The sequence below is a fragment of the Delphinapterus leucas genome, chromosome 11 (genome assembly GCF_059928025.1).
Source record: "Delphinapterus leucas isolate spDelLeu-1000000601 "Yukka" chromosome 11, BTC_Dleu_Yukka2, whole genome shotgun sequence".
Taxonomy (NCBI): domain Eukaryota; kingdom Metazoa; phylum Chordata; class Mammalia; order Artiodactyla; family Monodontidae; genus Delphinapterus; species Delphinapterus leucas.
The window spans coordinates 86,926,879-86,947,370 of NC_143139.1; the positions used below are offsets into that span (position 1 = coordinate 86,926,879).

Consider the following 20,492-nt stretch of genomic DNA (forward strand, 5'->3'; position numbering starts at 1 on the left):
GCTAATCTTGTGACGATCTGCGTGAAATTGCATTCCTGATGGAGAGAGCTGCAGTACAAAGGCCCCCAGTGAGGGGGGGAAGCCTGGCATGTTTCAGGAACAGGGAAAAAATAAAATAAAAAGCAAGCCAGTGTGGCTGGGATGCAGTGAGGAAGGGCGAGAGTCGGAGGAGAGGAAGGCCAGGAGGCAAGCAGGGACTGGGTTACAGAGGCTGAGGTGGGGGTGAGTACCAGGTGCAGCGGAAGACTTTGGAGGGCTGTAAACGGGGGTAACAGGTTCTGGATGAAAGCGTACACTGCCTACGTTGTGAGGAGGGGGGGTGAAGCCCAGAGTGGCCAAGTGAGACCCCCCTGAGGATCCAGAGCCCCACCATCACTCAGGTGCTCCCCCCTCCGGCGTCCCCAGCACCAGTGGTCTTCTCGGGGTTTCATTCTTTAGATGGCTGTTTGTAAACTCCGGCACTGTGCCCCCAGCTTTTCCCAGTGCGTAACTGATTCTTGTGTTGACTTACAGATCATAAGGCAGCAGTTTCCCCAGTTAACCACCAGAAGACTCGGAACCCGAGGACAGTCAAAGTAAGCACCGACAGCCCTTCCACCTGCAGAGTGCATGTCCACGGGCCTCCAGTCAGATCGGGACCCCAGGCCTTTCATCCTGAGCTCAGTCCACAGGCCTGGGGGGGAAGTCTGTGGCTGGCGGGAGTGGCTCCCTCTCCCAGGAGCCCTGAGAGAAAGGCCGTCCAAAAGGCCAGCTGCTTTAAGGAATCCGACATGGTGCCACCCTGCCTTTAGTTGTTTTTGTGAAAGAGTCTTGGGCATTCTTTAAAAGGAGCGCCTTGTGGTTCCTTGACCAATCTCCAGGTTACTTGGATTGTTTTGGTCAACAAACTCTCTACTCTGACAGTATCCAGTCTGCCAGAGAAGCAACCCTGTACCAATCCCTGCAAGGGAGATGGGGTGGAAAGCTCCAGCCATGCTGTGGTACCCAGGATATACTGCTTCCCATTCATCCATTCGGTCAACCAACCAACCAACCAATGTTTGCTTCACATTTTCTGCATGTCAGATAAATGGTGCTAAGTGCTACGGACACACGAGCAAACAGGTTTCCGCCCTCCTGGATGGAACATGTATTCTCCAGGGGAAGACAGACAAAAAAAGATCATCAGATTGTGAAGAGGGTTGTCCTAGAGAATAACAAAAGGTTGGTCTGGTTTAGAGAGGGTATCCCTGGAAGGGCTTACTGAGGAGGTGACCCGAGGAGTGAGAGGCTGTGTGGATGCCTGTCTGCCAGGTGAGAGTCAATGGGAAGGGACTCTGCCTATTTAGCCCAGGCTTCACTAAAATCTGGATTTATAGAGACTTGCCTCGAAGGGTGTTTCAAAAAACTGTTGGAAGTGACTAGGTGTTCCATGAAGAAGGTCTGTTGGCCATGTAAGTTTGGTAAGCACTGAGCTAAACAGGGTCCTTTATGCAGGACTTGTCAGAACCTTTATTATACTACTGTACACCGTGATTCCACTAGAGGGTGCCTTATTATGCAGCATTTCTAAACGTTTTTACCATGCTGAGTAGCAGATCAACACATACTGACTTATAAAATAATGAAACTTTTTATTAAAAAACAACCACCACATAGGACTTGTAAGACTTGTCACTAAAAATGTTTCAAAAGCAGCATGTCCAATACTGCCCCCTGACCCTACCCCTGGCCATCCCCAGGCAGTACATTCCCATCCTCCAAGGGTGGGTTTAACTTTGGAGCCAAATTAGGTAAAGAAAGTGGAAAGTGGATGATCAAACTGGGGAAAACCCTTTGTAGTAAAGTTCTGAAAATAAACGAGGCTCATTTTTTTCATGTGGCTCAGAAACTCTGGGGGCAATTTCCAAAGAGACTTACAGAAAATTTTTGAGCAAGGGACATTTTGGAATAAATTTCTAATAATTTTTCAGGGTGACTCCTCTCATGAACAAATCTCATTCATAATGAAAAATTCCAGTATTTGTTTAAAAATGAGCTTTCAGCCCTGGTAAGAGTATAGAGTAGAAAACCCAGATTCTTCCTTATTTGTTTGCTGGTGAGCACAGTGATGGCACACAAGGCAAATCAATCCACAGAGAAGTGGATGGTTGGAAGACTCTTGAATGAATGGCAAGGAATTATTTTTCTCCAGCTTATGGTCTTTTTAGAGTCACTGGCTCCAATACCTTGTTGCCATTTCTGAGATAAAAGTGTACAAATAGATAGTAAAGATAGATAGATAGTAAAGACAGGCAGTAAAAGTAGTAAAGATAGAACAGCATGGTTTCCCATCCTGCATAAGTTTGGAGAAAGTTTCCTTCTGTCTACATGTAAGAGCCTGCTTTTGTTTTTTTGTTTTCTTTTTCTTTAACCTAGAGGTTGGCAAATTGGGCAATATCTTCTTTAAAAATTCAGTTTCATTGTATCCTCTCCATAAGGATCCTCCAAGGTTGGTCTCACCTTCAACCAATTGAAAGGTAATAAGAAGCTGTAGTCTCCAACATGCCATTTGGCCTTTTAGAGAAAATCCCTCAGCAAATTTACTTAGACAGAATAAATTGGGGGGGGGGCAGGAGGCTGATGGAGAGTGTGTTGACGTGCCTTACAGACCTGAAATAGAAACCTGAGAAGTGGTCAGAGCACTAGCTTCGCTGCAGTTGCCAATTCTAGCAACATACAGTCTGAAAAATCAAGAAGCGGTCTGATCTGAACATGTTATTACTAGCTTGATCTTAAGAAAGCATAAGGGGGGACTTTGTAAAGTTAGGGAGGCGTGTCATAACTGCCCTCCCGCCTGGAGGGGCTTCCAGAGCAAATGGAACCCGCCCCCACCCCCACTACCAAAGGAGTGCCCTCCAGGTGGAAAGGCAGTTATGACAGTTGGGAAGTAGAAGGCGTAGAAGACAGAGATCAGCTCAACACAAAGAGGAACTTTCTGATCACTGCACCAACCTAAAATGAACTGGGCTACCTTCGGAGGGTCTGAGTGCTTCATCCCAGGAGGCATTCAGATAGAGGCAAGATGTCCACTAAACAGAAGTATCACAGAATGGTATCAGGAGTGAAGGGGGAGCGGGGAAAGGGAAGGTTACCTGTGCTCAGCTCTCCTCTCCCTGGGAAGCCTCTCCCAGAACTCAGACTGCTTTCTCTTTTGTATTATTTCGTGACTGTCACCACCATATCTCCGTGAGTAGAAAAGAGTAGTTAATACGTTGTACAGCATTTCTGAAAGTGAGGTCCATGAATTACTTACATTAGTATTGCCATGTGATCGTAAAAATCCACTCTGGATCTGCTAAATCAGAATCTTTGGAAGCAGGGCCTGGGAGTCTGTATTTTAATATGTTTTGTAGGTGATTCTTATTAGTAGTAAAATTTGACAGTCACTGGCTCAGCGCTTAAAAGCACTTTTAGAGGTTCAAATCCTGCCTCTACTGCTTACTCACTATATGATCTTGGGTGTGTTACTTAAATTCTCTGGGTCTTAGTTTCCTAGTCTGTAATATGGGGATAATAATTAGTTCTAGCCTCCCAGGGGTTTTGTGAGATGAAATCGGGCAATGTGTGTAAAGCACTTAGTACCTTGTTAGCTGCTGTGTTAGAATAGTAGGTAATGGCGGTCTCATAGAGCCAGGAATGTAATGCAGGGGCCTAACCCAGCAGGCTTGCTGATCTCAAATGGATGTGCATCAGAATTATCTGTGGTGCTCATTTCAGTGCTGATTCTTGGCCCCTTATTCCCTGTCCTGAATCCTTAGGTCTGGGAAGGGGCCTTGGAATCTGTATTTTTATTACAGTCCATAAGTGGCTCTGACAAACATTAAAGTTTGTCACACCACCATGCGGTGTGTTTTCTTAGTGTAGCACAGTGGCTCTGTAGTCAAACCTGCTTCCTCCCCTAAACAGCTGTATGACCTTGAACAAATTACTTAAGCTTTCTTGCCTCCATTTTCTCATCTGTAGAAAGATTATAATAATCCCCATTTCATAGAATTATTTTACAAATTAATGTATGTAAAGCACTTTCCAAAGTGCCCAGCACATAGCAAGTGTTCAATAGATTGTAGCTAAAACCCAAACAAAATGCAGCCTCCATCCCTCATTAGTCTTAATTGAAAACATTGCTGTTATTAAGCCCATTCTGAGTTAATAAAAGGTCCTGGTCTTTGTCTTACATTCAGTGTCAACTGAGACACTGAGTTTATCCTTTTTAAGATACAGTTCTTTAAGACTGCCATTTATTGATTAAGAAAAACATAGACCAAATGAATTTTTGTTGGTGGTACAGTTAGCAGTCATAAACACACTCTTCTTCTTGGGTCCGTGTATATAAGAGATTAAGTACAAATGGAAATTTTTTTATCCCACTTTCTGCTTTGCAAAGTATTTGACTTAACATTTTCTGTAGGAGGCAATTTTGGTTATTTTTACCTGTCTGATTGATGGCTGGCAACATGGAACTTTGGTTTAATTCTAGACTTCCAACATGTTGAGCCTTGCAGAGGAGTTAACTCTTCTAGCTCAGGGAGGATGGGTCCAGCTCCAGTCTTTGGCCTTGGGCTCCCGCGGCTCAGGAACCTCCGCCTGATGAGGGTGCATGTAGGTCTCTCTCTCTTCCTTTGTGGCCCAGGTATCATTACTACGGCATCGCGGTGAAGGAAAGCTCCCAATATTATGATGTGATGTATTCCAAGAAAGGAGCCGCCTGGGTGAGCGAGACGGGCAAGAAAGAAGTGAGCAAACAGACGGTGGCATATTCACCCCGGTCCAAACTTGGAACATTGCTGCCAGAGTTTCCAAATGTCAAAGATCTAAATCTGCCGGCCAGTCTGCCAGAGGAGAAGGTGACCACGTCTGAAGTGTTGCTGGGAGTGGGTGGTTTCTCTCTCTCTCTCTCTCTCTCTTTCTCTCACACGCCACAGCGCACACACACACACACACACACACCACACACACACACACACACACACACTTTTATTACAGAATGGTGAGTTTAAAAATATAAAGATAGAAATCAGATTCAAGTATGGACTTTAGTTGACAATAACAATGTATCCGTGTTGGTCCATTAGTTGTGACAAATGTTCCATCCTAATGCAAGATGTTAACGGTAGAGGTAACTGGGTTTGAGCTATAAGGGAACTGCCTGAACTATCTTCAAAACTGTACTACAACCCAGTACTATTCTAAAATTAAAAGTTTCTATCTCTCTACCTATCTATCTTACCTACCTTCCTACCCATCTATGATGTTGTACTGTCTCATTTCACAAGGGCCCCCTCCTCTGGATTGCTTTTATATTGGATAAAGTTTATTTTCCCATGTGCTGCAGAGGATGTGGTGAAACTATAGTCCCATAGACAAAGAAGATTTTATAGGTATAGTGAATCGGATAGTTTGGGCCATAGGGTATTGGGAAGAAATAATTGGAAACACAGATTTGGAGACTTTCCCCCGGGTGGTCACATCCTAATGCACCTGTCTTGTGCTGCCCAGTGCGCCAGCAGGTGATGAGCTTCTACATATCACACTGGGTTGCAGTGGTGAATGAGACTTGAGTCCTGCTCTCAGGAAGCTTACAGTCGAGCAGGGAGACAGATGCTTGCACAAGCAAACTAAGTTTATATAAAACGTATATCTAGGTTCTAAAACACAAAGAATACCTGAAAAGAATGCTTTAAATCTAAGAACTAGATAAATCCTTATTTTTTCTCAAATTTGCTTTCTTGCTCAACAAACTTCCTATACCATTGCTTTAAAATTCTTAGTTAAATGGAGCTGGAGGTGCAATTCTTTTGCTAAGCAGATTCTAGAGAATTTCCAAATGTCTTTTTGTGATTTGGGCAAAAGCACCTCTTCTTATGAGCACATGCTGGGTTTTAACTTTTCAGTATCTCAGCTGATGAGAATTTAATTCGGTAGGCCTCTACTATGTGCCAGGTACTGTACTAAATGCTGGATACACAAGCATGAATAATATGCTATTTTTATTTTCCCAGAGTCCACAGTTTCAGGGGGTGGAGATGGGGCAGAGAGAGAAACCCATGCTTTCCATACCACAGGGTGAGTGCTCTGAGGGAGAAACACACTCAGGTGTTATGGGAGCACAGAGGAGGGAGCTGAGAGTCAGCGGGCCCCACCTAGTGAAAATGAGTTTTGTCTGGGTCTTGCAGGATGAGTAGGAATTAGGCGAATTTCATCCCCTCCACATAGAATAAATGACTTGAAATTGAAATCCCAAGGGCAGAAGTAACACGTATTAATGTATGCCTTTATTGTTGATCCCTCCTCCCCCCTCACAGGTTTCTACCTTTATTATGATGTACAGAACACACTGTCAGAGAATACTGGACACTGTAATAAGAGCCAACTTTGATGAGGTAGGTCAACAAGTGTTGAGCTATGAATACTCTGCGTTAAAATATTATGATAACACTAACTTCTATTTCATGAGCTCCCTGCTAGTTGCCAGGCCTCTGGAAGCCCTTGATGTACATTAGCTTATTTAATCCTCACAGTGATCCTAGGAAGCAGGCATTGTTACTATCCCCATTTTACAGATTCTCTGTGTGAACAGCAGTTGGCATGGCTTTTTACTTGCTCTGTCTAGTGAACTGCATCCTGCCCAGTTGGCCTCCTGGGAACACAGTTTTGCCAAGGTATCATTACACCCAGAATTATACATTCAGAAAAACTAAAGGAAAGCTTTTCTTTATTTTTGATTTAACCTTTTCCTGAGGCTCATCCACTTGAGTGCATTTGGAGCTGGTTACCCTCCATTCTCAAGGTCTGGTCCCCATGTCCATCTAACACTGCCGGTAGGACCATCTTTGAATCCAAACAATCTAAGAATTTCATTTCATTTAAAAATTACAGTTAAGGAATGGTGAGGAGAAATAAGGGAGGATTGAAGCACTGGTTATATAACCAAAGAGACAATAAAATCTTCTTGCCTAAAATGCCATCCAAAAGAATCTTCCAACAGGATGGCAGGAAACCGCACATTTCACCCCATAAACCTGAGGCCTTTCTGTTGAAAGAAAATGCCTTTCAGGCAGGAAAAAAAAAAAAAAAAACTAAAGTAAACCAAAGACACCACCCTGAGATCAGGTGTGGGCATTCAATTTCAGGGAAGATAACCCAGGCTCTACAGGGGCTATAAAAATCAGTAATTATTGGTGAAAAAGATGCTGGAGATTCCCTTTTTGTGTGTTTTGGGGGGGGCATGTGCTGTTGGAGATGGAGGGGAAGAGGATGAGGTAAGGCAGTGAATGCTTGTTGAGCACTTGCTGGTACTTGTGCAGCTTGTTTACAGTTCCCTCAGGAGCCCAGTGTAGCAGTGGTACCACCATATGTGAGCTATCGCTTGGTTCTTAGACATGGCTCCAGAAGAGGTGGCAGCGTGTTGGCAGAGAAGGACTATTCTTCCTGTTCTTGACTTCCATCCACCAGATTCTTAAATTTCCCAAATTCCTTGAGTGACCATTTACGTGGAATTATTTTCTTTTTAAAGCAAGCAAACTCACTGCTTTCTCTCGTATTGTAGTTTGGCTATGTCTCACGTATCAAAGACAGTGCACTGAGATCTGGGCAAACCATGACTCGTGACTGGTTAAGACAACCCTGGCTTCTGTAACAGATAAGCCCCAAGTCTTAACACAGTGAGACAATACATGTCACAATCCAACGTGGACGCCCTTGGTTGGAAGGCTGGTTTCTGGGGGTGGTTCAGGGACCCAGGCTTCTTCTACCTTGTGGCCACACCCTGCCCTAGAGCCTTGGAGTCCCATGTTCAGCTGATGGATGGGGAAAAGGATTACAGGGAAGACATCCCCTTTCTTAACCTTGTCAGCCCAGAAATAAAATGCATCACTTTTGCCCATAGTCTATTGGCAAGAGCTGGTCTCACAGCCCCACCTTGAGGTAAGGGGAGCTGGGAAGTGTGGCCCCTCACTGGGCGGCAGCTTATACTACTAGAGAAGAGGAGCTCTGGTGGATAGCTGTCCCTCTCTGCCACAAAAGTACTAACAACAAAACTGGTGACAGTCCTCCCTTATGTTCATATCTAGCTTTATACATCTCAAAACTTGATCATCATCTCACTTCACTGAATTCCATTCATCAATTCCAACACTTGTTGGGCATCTAATGGTGCCATATGCTGCTCTAGCCCCCAGAAATGGGGTGACAGGACACAGTCTTGAGGGAAAAAAAAGGCACGCACACCAGCAATTAGGATGCAGAATATATGGTCCAGAAACCTTGTGAGGGCTTGAGTGCTCCTGCGGGAAAAGTGCTAGACTTGGAGCTTAGGCTTGGATTCAAGATGTGGCTCAATTCCTCATCCTAGAAATGAAGATAAAAATATCATCCCTGCCTATCCAGTTCACAGGATTACTGGAAGGAGGAGATGAGACAATGCCTGGTAAAAGGTCATACAAAAGCTTGCTCTCGTCAGATACGTCAACCAGAGAGTTAAGAGAGGTCACACAGTTGGTTAGATCTTTGTCACCTAACACTGCTGGTCCAGTATTCTTTCTACCCCTGGGCAGGGGTATTTGGTGGCCATTTTTGAGATGGCTGATCGAGATGTTGTTCATTCTACCCAAACACAAAAGAATGAAGGGGGGTATTTTACCCCTGATGGGCATGGCTTTCTCCTACAGCTGAGAAAAGTCATTGGTAAATAAATGGTGGATGCATCTGGTACACTTTGATGATGTAGTTTGTTTCAGGTCTTCAAGATCTTTAATATCCATTGAGGTCACAATGTAGACTAGTATTACAATCTTAAATTATCTTATTGTTTGCTTGTTCATTGTTTGTCTCCTACCACCACCATGGAAGCCCTTGAGGGCAGGGACCTTGTTTGTCTTGCTTACTACTGTATCCAGGTCAATTATACTCTCAGGCTCTCAGTAAATGTTTCTTGGGTGGGTGAGTGGATGGATGGATGGATGGGTGGATGGGTGGATGGATGGAAAACCGCCACAGACTTATAGCATTGTCAGGCAAGCACAAAGAGTCCAAGTCTGCATGTAGGGGACTTGCTGCAAAGCCTTCTCCAAACTACATTGCACAGAGAGCTGTAAAATCAGATAGTCCTGTGTTTGAGTCCCAAATTCACCACTTTCTAGCCTGTGACCTTGAGCAAGGTACTTAACCTCTCTGAGCCTCAGTTTCTTTTTTCTGTAAAATGGAGATAATAACTATATCTACCTCATAGTAAAATTGTGATGATTACATGGAAATTGTATAGATAAAGTGTCTGATTTCAAACTCAGAGCATAATAAGTGGTAGGTATTTTGGTAGTTATTGTTTTGTCAAGTTCCTTTTAACACTGTAGCAATTAAGTACCCATGACTGGAAGTCATCAGATATGTTTCCACAAGGTGCCAATATATTAGGAATGAACTAAACATAGGCATGGAAAAGAAATAGAAAACTTACTTAGGTATTCTTAAGGAAATCATCTCCTGATACTTCATTGAACAGAGAGAAAAAGGGCTGGGAGTTCAAGGGACTAAAGTAGATAATCCAGGAAACTTGGTTTAAATAATCATTTTCAGTCATTTACCCCTGACTCGCTCACCATTAATGCTTGCAAGGAGTGAGGAGAACTCTTCCCTTCTATTAATTACGTTTCCATTTGTTAAATGCCTTCATCATGCCAGGCATCTTACAAGCTATCTTATTTCATCCTACTGATAGGCAGGTACCATCTCCATTTTGTAAAGGCTGGTAACTCTCATATTTGTGTATTCGTTTAGTCCGAGCTCTAGATTCAAATGACTTGCCGCCTAACTTACGGTGGTCTAATCAAAGCTCTGATTTTCACTCCCAGATTTGTGCTTCCCAAGTCTTAGATTGCCACTACCACACACAATTGCTCAAACCACAAACCTCGGTTCTTCTTTTCCCCTCACGCTTCATATCTAGTCTATCAGGAGGTCCTGTTGGCTCAGCCTCCTGATATGAACACTGTGTCTGTCCATTTCACCCCTGACTTCCAAGTATCAGCCCTTGAGCTTTACACTGTTCTCCTCCTTTTTTTTCCTTCTCACTCTGAGGAACTAGTCCACTGGACATTAAATGCTCTTAAATGCAGAGCAGGAAGGGAGGTCAAGACTGGATAATATGCCCTCAACAAAGGCTGCCCTGGTACCAGGACTGATCAGGGCTCCCTGTGCCACTTGAACAGATTTGAAAAAGACGGATGGCTGCTAATGAGAGTGACTTTCTACAGACTTGTTTTAATGTACACAGCAGCTAATGCTTGCCAGAATTTCTGCTGGAAATTGACTACTCATTAAAAAAAAAAAAAAGAGTAGGGCTACATGCAAGGAGAGCTTAGAAAGGCAGATGAATTCAGAATCTACCAAATACTAGGAATCAACTGGGCAATGCTTATTCAGAGTTGGAAGGACAGGCAGGGAGGTCCAGGACCTGGCCAGAGGCCAGTGCCCAGGGATGAGATGGGATCCGGAGACAGCAGAGGGTTGTCTGGAGGGTAAGCACCTTGTCTAAGAGATGTGGCCACCTCCAGGCCCAAGGCGGCCAGCAGTCAGCTACCAGGTGTCCCAATAAGAACAGGAACCTTGAAAGGTGAGCAGAGCCACCATGGGGATCCTGGCTGGGTGACGCTCAGAAACGTAGGCAAGGGTGTCTCAAATGTCTTAGGGCAGTGCACTGATTTCTTGGGCTTCAAAGTTGTAGTGCCTCCATGATACAAATAATAATAATAGTAATAATAATAGCAGCTAACCTTTATTGAGCATTTACTATGTGCCAACCACTGTAATAAGTACTTTTTAGGAATCTTTACCAAAATCTAGTAAATACTACTTTTATTCCCATTTCACAGGTAAAGAAACTGAGGCATAGAGATATTATACCCCTAGTTGGTAGTGGTGACAGGATTAGAACCCTGGAAGGCAGTCTTCACTCATTTGGATTTTTTTTGTTGGTTTTAATTTTCAATCTCATTGTAAACTTTGCAATATTTTCACTCTCGTGGAATTAACAGAACTGTGACTTTGAGTTTCATAAGTTACAAACCTGACCTCCTTTACCACTTTGATCCTGTTTTTGGAAATTACCATTTTCCCTCTAGGAAGTCAGGGGGCATGCTTTTCTCCTCATTCCTCACCCCCAAAGGCTCCCATCCAGTGTTTACGCTGGGAATTCCAGCCTGGCCGTGGGGATCAGGGAATTCTGTCCATCCGAGGCTGAGCTCAGGTCACCAAGCTGGGGTCAGAAGAAGCCTGGTCAAAGGAAAGTAAGACCCTACTTCTAAGAGGGGCTTGAAGGCTGGGGCAGAAAGCTGGGATGTGGGCAGCAGTCCAAGAAGAGGCATAGGTCTCAGGAATGGGGTAGAAGCCCACGTGAAGAGCAAACTAGCCACTAGACTGATTTGTGAAAAGACAAATTCATCCATTCCCTGACTTGCTGTCTGGCTTTGGACAAATAAGTTAATGTCTCTACACAATGGGAGCAGTGATCCTAAGCTGTAGTATTAACTGGGAGAACCTGTGCTAAGTTCCTGACGTATAGTAGCACTCAATAAATACATAACGCTGACACCATTAACAATACCACCTCCAAAGTGTTAGACTTGGGTACTAAATGACCTCCTGCCTTGGGTCAGGATTGATTTGGGGAACCAGGGATGTGGGAAGTGCTGTACACAGGGGTTCAGGAGTGCCCATCTTGGAGGAAAGAAAGATACATAGTACAGGAACCAAGTTGAGCTTGTAAGAATTCACAAAACTTCAATTATTTGTTCCCTAACTTTAAGATGAGTCACTCCTCAATGTTAGCTGAAGTCTAGGTATCTTTAGTGTTATTATACGTACCAGATAACCATCTTCTACCGTGTCACTTCACTTCCCTTATCTTGTCCCACCCCCCACCTGCTCTCTCCCTGACCTCCAACTCAGACCCTGGAAGATACAGGGGTAGGGGGCCTGCTATCCTCATATTAATAACAATAACTACATTTTGAGTGCCCGCTAGATGTCTGTCCTGTGCTAGTGGTTGGGCTTGGGTGTCCTCGTACCTTACTGTCCAGATGGCACCGTCTAGCGTCCCATAGTGACGCTAGCCAGCCAAGGCTGCACCAAGGGCTCTTTGAGAAAATAGTCGAATTTGGCCACGAAGAGGCCTTTGCACTTTATCCATTTTGGGGGCGCACAAGATTGTATCAGGAGACTTCTGTCTGTGACACCTACTCTTCTTCCTCCTAGACACAGTCCTCTTACCAGCAACTCGCACAATGTTCCCTTCCTTTCCAGAACACCCTGGGGTCCCCGAGGCACCAACAGGCCCAAAGAATAGTTGTAGTGCTCTGAGCTTTTTAGAAGCAACATCCCACCTTCCCTTTCTTAAACTTTTTACCCAGACCACGGTCAGCATGAAGGGGCAGATGGGTTAACTTGCTACTGCTCTCTCCCAGGGCAGGATAGACCCTGGGCTGCCAGGCCAAGTGCTTCTCCAGCAGGGGGCATGCACCCAGACGGGCAGGGTGAACACTTGGGACAGGAGGACCTTCCAGGGCCTCGTAAGCCACCCAGGCTGGGACGGCCTCTGCTGCTGCAAGGGGAGAAGAGAATAGCGCTGTGGACTGGGCTGGCCTTGGCTGAGTCCCAAGGCTCTGCTGGGAGGGCCTTGTATAACCTCAACGGTTCTTCTCTCTGTGGGTTGATACAGGTTCAAAGTTTCCTTCTGCACTTTTGGCAAGGAATGCCGCCCCACATGCTGCCCGTGCTGGGCTCCTCCACGGTGGTGAACATCGTCGGCGTGTGTGACTCCATCCTCTACAAAGCTATCTCCGGAGTGCTGATGCCCACTGTGCTGCAGGCATTACCTGACAGGTGGGCACGCTTCTTCTCATATCCCCTCATGGCTGGTTTGTCCTCAGCAGGTATTGTTCCTGCTTCTCATTTATTGAATAGAACCATGCACTGTCTGGGGGCCTCCCTTGTAAAGACCATTAATATTGGACTTTAAAATATTAAATTTTATTTATATTTTTGAATATAAATAAAATTTAGTATTTCCAGTATAAATAAAATTTAACATTTTGAACCTCTTGTATCATTCAAAATTTAAAAAGGATGATATGTTACACAGTGAAAAGTCTCCTAATCTTCTTCCCCACATACCCAGGTCCTCTCCCCAGAGCATCAAATACAGTCATTTTCTTAGGGCCCCGTCCGGATCTGCTATGCACATGTAACCAGTGCATGACATATACTTCTTCTTACTCAAATGATGACATACTACGTATGCTGTTCTGTACCCTGTTTCAAAAAAACAAGTCTTGGAGATTGTGTTGGGCAGCTTCTGTGCCCCTTCAGATGCAGGCTCCGCTGTGTTCCATGCTGCCTTCTGCCCGGTGAGGGGTAGGTGGGGAGGGTGGGCTGCATGGAACTCCTTACGGGGCTCCCTTTCCCTCTGGCTTCCAGCCCTGATCAGCTGGTGGTGGGGAGGGGGTCAGAAGGGACATCAAAGGGAGGGAGGAGAGTGAAGTCAGGAGATTGCCTCACTACCTCCCTCCCTATGAGGTCACCCCCGGCTGGCCACGTACCTCCACTGGACGTATTATTGGGGGGAACAACCCTTCATCCTACTACATAGAGTATATGTGCAGGATAAATTCCTAAAGGGCTGAATTCCTGGTTCAAAGGGTCTGTGACTTAAACTTGTCTCGGTGAGGTTTTAATTTGCATTTATCTTATTACGAATGGAGTTGAATATCTCTTCATGTCTTTAAGAGTGATTTCTATTTCTTTCCCATGAACTCTCTGTTCTTATCCTTTGACTATTTTTCTATTTGGTAGTTGATGTTTTTCTCATTGATTTCTTTTTTTAAATTTTATTTATTTTTTTATACACCAGGTTCTTATTAGTTATCCACTTTATATATATTAGTGTATATATGTCAATCCCATTCTCCCAATTCATCACACCACCACCACCACCACTTTCCCCACTTGGTGTCCGTACGTTTCTTCTCTGCACCTGTGTCTTAATTTCTGCCCTGCAGACCAGTTCATCTGTACCATCTTTCTAGGTTCCACATATATGCGTTAATATACGATATTTGTTTTTCTCTTTCTGACTTACTTCACTCTGTATGACAGTCTCTAGATCCATCCACGTCTCTACAAATGACCCAATTTCGTTCTTTTTTATGGCTGAGTAACATTCCATTGTATATATGTACCACACCTTCTTTATCCATTTGTCTGTGGATGGGCATTTAGGTTGCTTCCATGACCTGGCTATTGTAAACAGCGCTGCAATGAACATTGGGGTACATATGTCATTTTGAATTGTGGTTTTCTCTGGGTATAGGCCCAGTAGTGGAATTGCTGGGTCATATGGTAATTCTATTTTTAGTTTTTTAAGGAACCTCCATACTGTTCTCCATAGTGGCCGTATCAATTTACATTCCCACCAACAGTGCAAGAAGTTTCCCTTTTCTCCCCACCCTCTCCAGCATTTGTTGTTTGTAGATTTCCTGATGATGCCCATTCTAACTGGTGTGAGGTGATACTTCATTGTGGTTTTGATTTGCATTTCTCTAATAATTAGTGATGTTGAGCAGCTTTTCATGTGCTTCTTGGACATTTGTATGTCTTCTTTGGAGAATGTCTATTTAGGTCTTCTCCCCACTTTTGGATTGGGTTGTTTGTTTTTTTCATATTGAGCTGCATGAGCTGTTTATATATATTGGAGATTAATCCTTTGTCCGTTGATTCGTGTGCAAATATTTTCTCCCATTATGAGGGTTGTTTTTTTGTTTTTTGTGTTTTTTTTTGCGGTATGCGGGCCTCTCACTGTTGTGGCCTCTCCCATTGCGGAGCACAGGCTCCGGACACGCAGGCTCAGTGGCCATGGATCACGGGCCCAGCCACTCCGCGGCACGTGGGATCTTCCCGGACTGGGGCACGAACCCGTGTCCCCTGCATCGGCAGGTGGACTCTCAACCACTGCGCCACCAGGGAAGCCCGAGGGTTGTTTTTTTGTCTTGTTTGTAGTTTCCTTAGCTGTGCAAAAACTTTTAAGTTTCATTAGGTCCCATTTGTTTATTTTTGTTTTTATTTCCATTACTCTAGGAGGTGGATCAAAAAAAGATCTTTCTGTGATTTATGTCAAAGAGTGTTTGTTCTTCCTATGTTTTCCTCTCAGAGTTTTATAGTATCCGGTCTTACATTTAGGTCTCTAATCCATTTTGAGTTTATTTTTGTGTATGGTGTTAGGGAGTGTTCTAATTTCATTCTTTTACATGTAGCTGTCCAGTTCTCCCAGCACCACTTACTGAAGAGACTGTCTTTTCTCCATTGTATATCCTTGCCACCTTTGTCATAGATTAGTTGACCATAGTTGCATGGGTTTATCTCTGGGCTTTCTATCCTATTCCATTGATCTATATTTCTGGTTTTGTGTCAGTACCATACTGTCTTGATTACGGTAGCTTTGTAGTATAGTCTGAAGTCTGGGAGCCCGATTCCTCCAGCTCCGTTTTCTTCCTTCAAGACTGCTTTGGCTATTTGGGGTCTTTTGTGTCTCCATACAAATTTTAAGAGTTTTTGTTCTAGTTCTGTAAAAAATGCCATTGGTAATTTGATAGGGATTACATTGAATCTGTAGATTGCTTCGGTAGTATAGTCATTTTCACAGTATTGCTTCTTCCAATCTGAGAACATGGTATATTTCTCCATCTGTTTGTATCATCTTTAATTTATTTCATCACTGTCTTATAGTTTTCTGCATACAGGCCATCTGTCTCCCTAGGTAGGTTTATTCCTAGGTATTTTATTCTTTTTGTTGCAATGGTAAATGGGAGTGTTTCCTTAATATCTCTTTCAGATTTTTTGTCATTAGTGTATAGGAATGCAAGAGGTTTCCGTGCATTAATTTTGTATCCTGCAACTTTACCGAATTCATTGATTAGCTCTAGTAGTTTTCTGCTGGCATCTTTAGGATTCTCTATGTATAGTATCATGTCATCTGCAAACAGTGACAGTTTTACTTCTTCTTTTCCAATTTGTATTCCTTTTATTTCTTTTTCTTCTCTGATTGCCATGGCTAGGACTTAAAAAACTATGTTGAATAATAGTGGTGAGAGTGGACATCCTTGTCCTGTTCAGTAACAGGAAATGCTTTCAGGTTTTCACCATTGAGAATGACATTTGCTGTGGGTTTGTCATATATGGCCTTTATTATGTTGAGGTAGGTTCCCTCTATGCACACTTTCTGGAGAGTTTTTATCATAAATGGGTATTGAATTTTGTCAAAAGCTTTTTCTGCACCTATTGAGATGATCATACAGTTTTTATTCTTCAGTTTGTTATTATGGTGTATCACATTGATTGATTTGCGTATATTGAAGAATCCTTGCATCCCTGGGATAAATCCCACTTGATCATGGTGCATGATCCTTTTAAGGTGTTGTTGGATTTGATTTACTAGTATTTTGTTAAGGATTTTTGCATTTATGTTCATGAGTGATATTGGTCTGTAATTTTCCTTTTTTGTAGTATCTTTGTCTGGTTTTGGTATCAGGGTGATGGTGGCCTCATAGAATGAGTTTGGGAGTGTTCCTTCCTCTGCAATTGTTTGGAAGATTTTGAGAAGGATGGGTGTTAGCTCTTCCCTAAATGTTGGATAGAATTCACCTGTGAAGCTATCTGGTCCTGGGCTTTTGTTTGTTGGAAGATTTTTAATCACAGTTTCAATTTCATGCCTTGTGATTGGTCTGTTCGTATTTCCTATTTCTTCCTGGTTCAGTCTTGGAAGATTATACCTTTCTAAGAATTTGTCCATTTCTTCCAGGTTGTCCATTTTATTGCCACAGAGTTGCTTATAGTAGTCTCTTAGGATGCTTTGTATTTCTGCGATGTCTGTTGTAACGTCTCCTATTTCATTTCTAGTTTTAATGATTTGAGTCCTCTCCCTCTTTTTCTTGATGAGTCTTGTGAATGGTTTATCAATTTTATCTTCTCAAAGAACCAGCTTTTAGTTTTATTGATCTTTGCTATTGTTTTCTTTGTTTCTATTTCATTTATTTCTTCTCTGATCTTTATGATTTCTTTCCTTCTACTAACTTTGGGTTTTGTTTTTTTTTCTTTCTCTAGTTCTTTTACGTGTAAGGTTAGATTGTTTATTTGAGATGTTTGTTGTTTCTTAGGTAGGACTGTATTGCTGTAAACTTCCCTCTTAGAATTGCTTTTGCTGCATCCCGTAGGTTTTGGATCGTCGTGTTTTCATTGTCATTTGTCTCTAGGTATTTTTTGATTTCCTCTTTGATCTCTTCAGTGATCTCTTGGTTATTTAGTAACGTATTGTGTAGCCTCCAGGTGTTTATGTTTTTTACATTTTTTTCCCTGTAATCGATTTCTAATCTCATAGCATTGTGGTCAGAAAAGATGCTTGCTATGATTTCAGTTTTCTTAAATTTACTGAGGCTTGAGTTGTGACCCAAGATGTGATCTATCCTGGAGAATGTTCAGTGCGCACTTGAGAAGAAAGTGTAATCTGCTGTTTTTGAATGGAATGTCCTATAAATATCAATTAAATCTGTCTGGTCTGTTGTGTCATTTAAAGTTTGTGTTTCGTTATTAATTTTCTGTTTGGATGATCTGTCCATTGGTGTAAGTGAGGTGTTAAAGTCCCCCACTATTATTGTGTTACTGTCGATTTCCTCTTTTACAGCTGTTAGCAGTTGCCTTATGTATTGAGGTGCTCCTGTGTTAGGTGTATATATATTTATAATTGTTATATCTTCTTCTTGATTGATCCCTTGATCATTATGTAGTGTCCTTCCTTGTCTCTTGTAACATTCTTTATTTTAAAATCTATTTTATCTGATATGAGTATTGCTACTCCAGCTTTCTTTTGATTTCCATTTGCACGGAATATCTTTTTCCATCCCCTCACTTTCAGTCTGTATGTGTTCCTATGCCTGAAGTGGGTCTCTTGTAGACAGCATATATATGGGTCTTGTTTTTGTATCCATTCAGCAAGCCTGTGTCTCTTGGTTGGAGCATTTAATCCATTCACATTTAAGGTAATTATCGATATGTATGTTCCTCTGACCATTTTCTTAATTGTTCTGGTTTTGTTTTTGTAGGTCCTTTTCTTCTCTTGTGTTTCCCACTTAGAGAAGTTCCTTTAGCATTTGTTGTAGAGCTGGTTTGGTGGTGCTGAATTCTCTTAGCTTTTGCTTGTCTGTAAAGCTTTTGATTTCTCCGTCGAATCTGAATGAGATGCCTGCCAGGTAGAGTAATCTTGGTTGTAGTTTCTTCTCTTTCATCACTTTAAGTATATCATGCCACTCCCTTCTGGCTTGTAGAGTTTCTGCTGAGAAATCAGCTGTTAACCTTATGGGAGTTCCCTTGTATGTTATTTGTCATTTTTCCCTTGCTGCTTTCAAGAATTTTTCTTTGTCCTTAATTTTTGTCAATTTGATTACTATGTGTCTTGGCGTGTTTCTCCTTGGGTTTATCCTGTATGGGACTCTCTGGGCTTCCTGGACTTGGGTGGCTATTTCCTTTCCCATATTAAGGAAGTTTTCGACTATAATCTCTTCAAATATTTTATTGGGTTCTTTCTCTCTCTCTTCTCCTTCTGGGACCTCTGTAATGCAAATGTTGTTGCGTTTAATGTTGTCCCAGAGGTCTCTTAGGCTGCCTTCATTTCTTTTCTTTTTTTTTTTCTTTATTCTGTTCTGCAGCAGTGAATTCCACCATTCTGTCTTCCAAGTCACTTATCCGTTCTTCTGCCTCAGTTATTCTGCTATTGATTCCTTCTAGTGTAGTTTTCATTTCACTTATTGGATTGTTCATCTCTGTTTGTTTATTCTTTAATTCTCCTAGGTCTTTGTTAAACATTTCTTGTATCTTCTCGATCTTTGCCTCCATTCTTTTTCTGAGGTCCTGGATCATCTTCACTCTCATTATTCTGAATTCTTTTTCTGGAAGGTTGCCTATTTACACTTCATTTAGTTGTTTTTCTGGGGTTTTATCTTTTTCCTTCATCTGGTACATAGCCCTTGCCTTTTCATCTTGTCTTTCTGTGAATGTGGTTTTTGTTCCACAGGCTGCAGGATTGTAGTTCTTCTTGCTTCTGCTGTCTGCCCTCTGGTATATGAGGCTATCTCATTGATTTTTAAGAGCTCTTTATTTTTTAGGAATATTAACCATTTATCTGTAATAAGAGTTGCAAATCTTTTCTCATTTTGTTCCTTTGTTTCTGCCATACAGAAAATATATTTGTGTAGTTGAATTTATCAGTCCTTGTTTTTATGGCTTCTGGATTTTGTTTCATTGTTTTAGAAGTCTTTCCCACTCTGGTTACAAAATAATTTTCCCGTGGTTTATGCTACAAACTTTATGCTTTGATTCTGTACTTTTGAACTTTTATCCAATTTGGAATACACCTTGTGTAAGATGTAAAGTATGGCTTCATTTTTTCCCCAACAGCTCTCCCTATCCCCATACATATGTTAACTATTCCATTTTTTCGTCACAGATTTGAGGTGCCTCTTATTGAATGTAGTAAATGTTATATGTATTGGTGCTATTTCTAGACTTGCTAGGCTATACCATAGATATTTGTATATATTCATGTTCCAGGGTCACGCTGTCTTTAAGTTTTGCACTTTTAAACGTATTTTAATATTTGATAGGCTAGCTCCTCATACTTATATCTGTTTGTAGAATTTTCCTATTATTGTCTCTTATTTTTCCATGTTAAGTACTTTAGCGTCAGTTTGTCTATTTAAGTATTTATATACATATAAAAATTTATATATAAATATATGTATGTTCATTGGGATTACATTACACTTATAGATTAATTTAGGGAGAATTATATCTTTATGGTATTGAGAATTTCTAGAAAAGAACACTGTTTGCCTTGCCATTTATTCTGCTCTTAAATTTTGTGGCCTTCAGGAATGTTGTAAATATTTTTTCATATAAATCATATATATTTTTAAAATTAAATTCATTCTTACTTTTTTTTGTTGGTATTGTAAATGCAGTCTTTTCCTCCATATCTCTTGACTGGTGGTTGTTTATATATATGAAAGCTATTGGTTTCTGTGTGTTATATTTGGACCTGACTGTTTTAAATTTAACTATCTTAATGTTGTATTCCTTTTGGGAGCTTCTCTTAAATTTTCCAGGCTTAGAATTATATTATCTAAAAATGTCTTTCTAATTTATTTCTCTTATCTAATTATGTTGGCTTATTCCTCAAGAACATGTTAAAAGCTCTTGACTTTAATGAGAATGCATCTATTGTTTCTCGGTTAAACATGATGCTGGCTTTGGATTAAGAATGAGATATTCTATCATGCTAAGGAATATCTGTATTTTCTTATTTCATTAAACTTTTGATGAAGAATGGTTGTTGCATATTATCCAATGCTTTCCATCATCTATAGAAGTGATCATAT

General features: G+C 41.8%; 1 protein-coding gene across 2 annotated transcripts in view; it reads left to right on the forward strand.

The window, feature by feature from the left end:
- RFX4 (regulatory factor X4) overlaps positions 1-20,492 on the forward strand; it is a 91,290-nt gene that overhangs the window by 14,415 nt on the left and 56,383 nt on the right. Inside the window, exons 2-5 of one of the 2 annotated variants that reach the window (XM_022599815.3) lie at positions 514-575; positions 4,652-4,865; positions 6,324-6,401; positions 12,731-12,894. In XM_022599815.3, the coding sequence (XP_022455523.1) occupies positions 514-575; positions 4,652-4,865; positions 6,324-6,401; positions 12,731-12,894 (518 nt within the window). Of the gene's footprint in view, positions 1-513; positions 576-2,602; positions 3,074-4,651; positions 4,866-6,323; positions 6,402-12,730; positions 12,895-20,492 lie in introns of those variants that run through there. The other variant, XM_022599818.3, reaches the window with a different exon arrangement.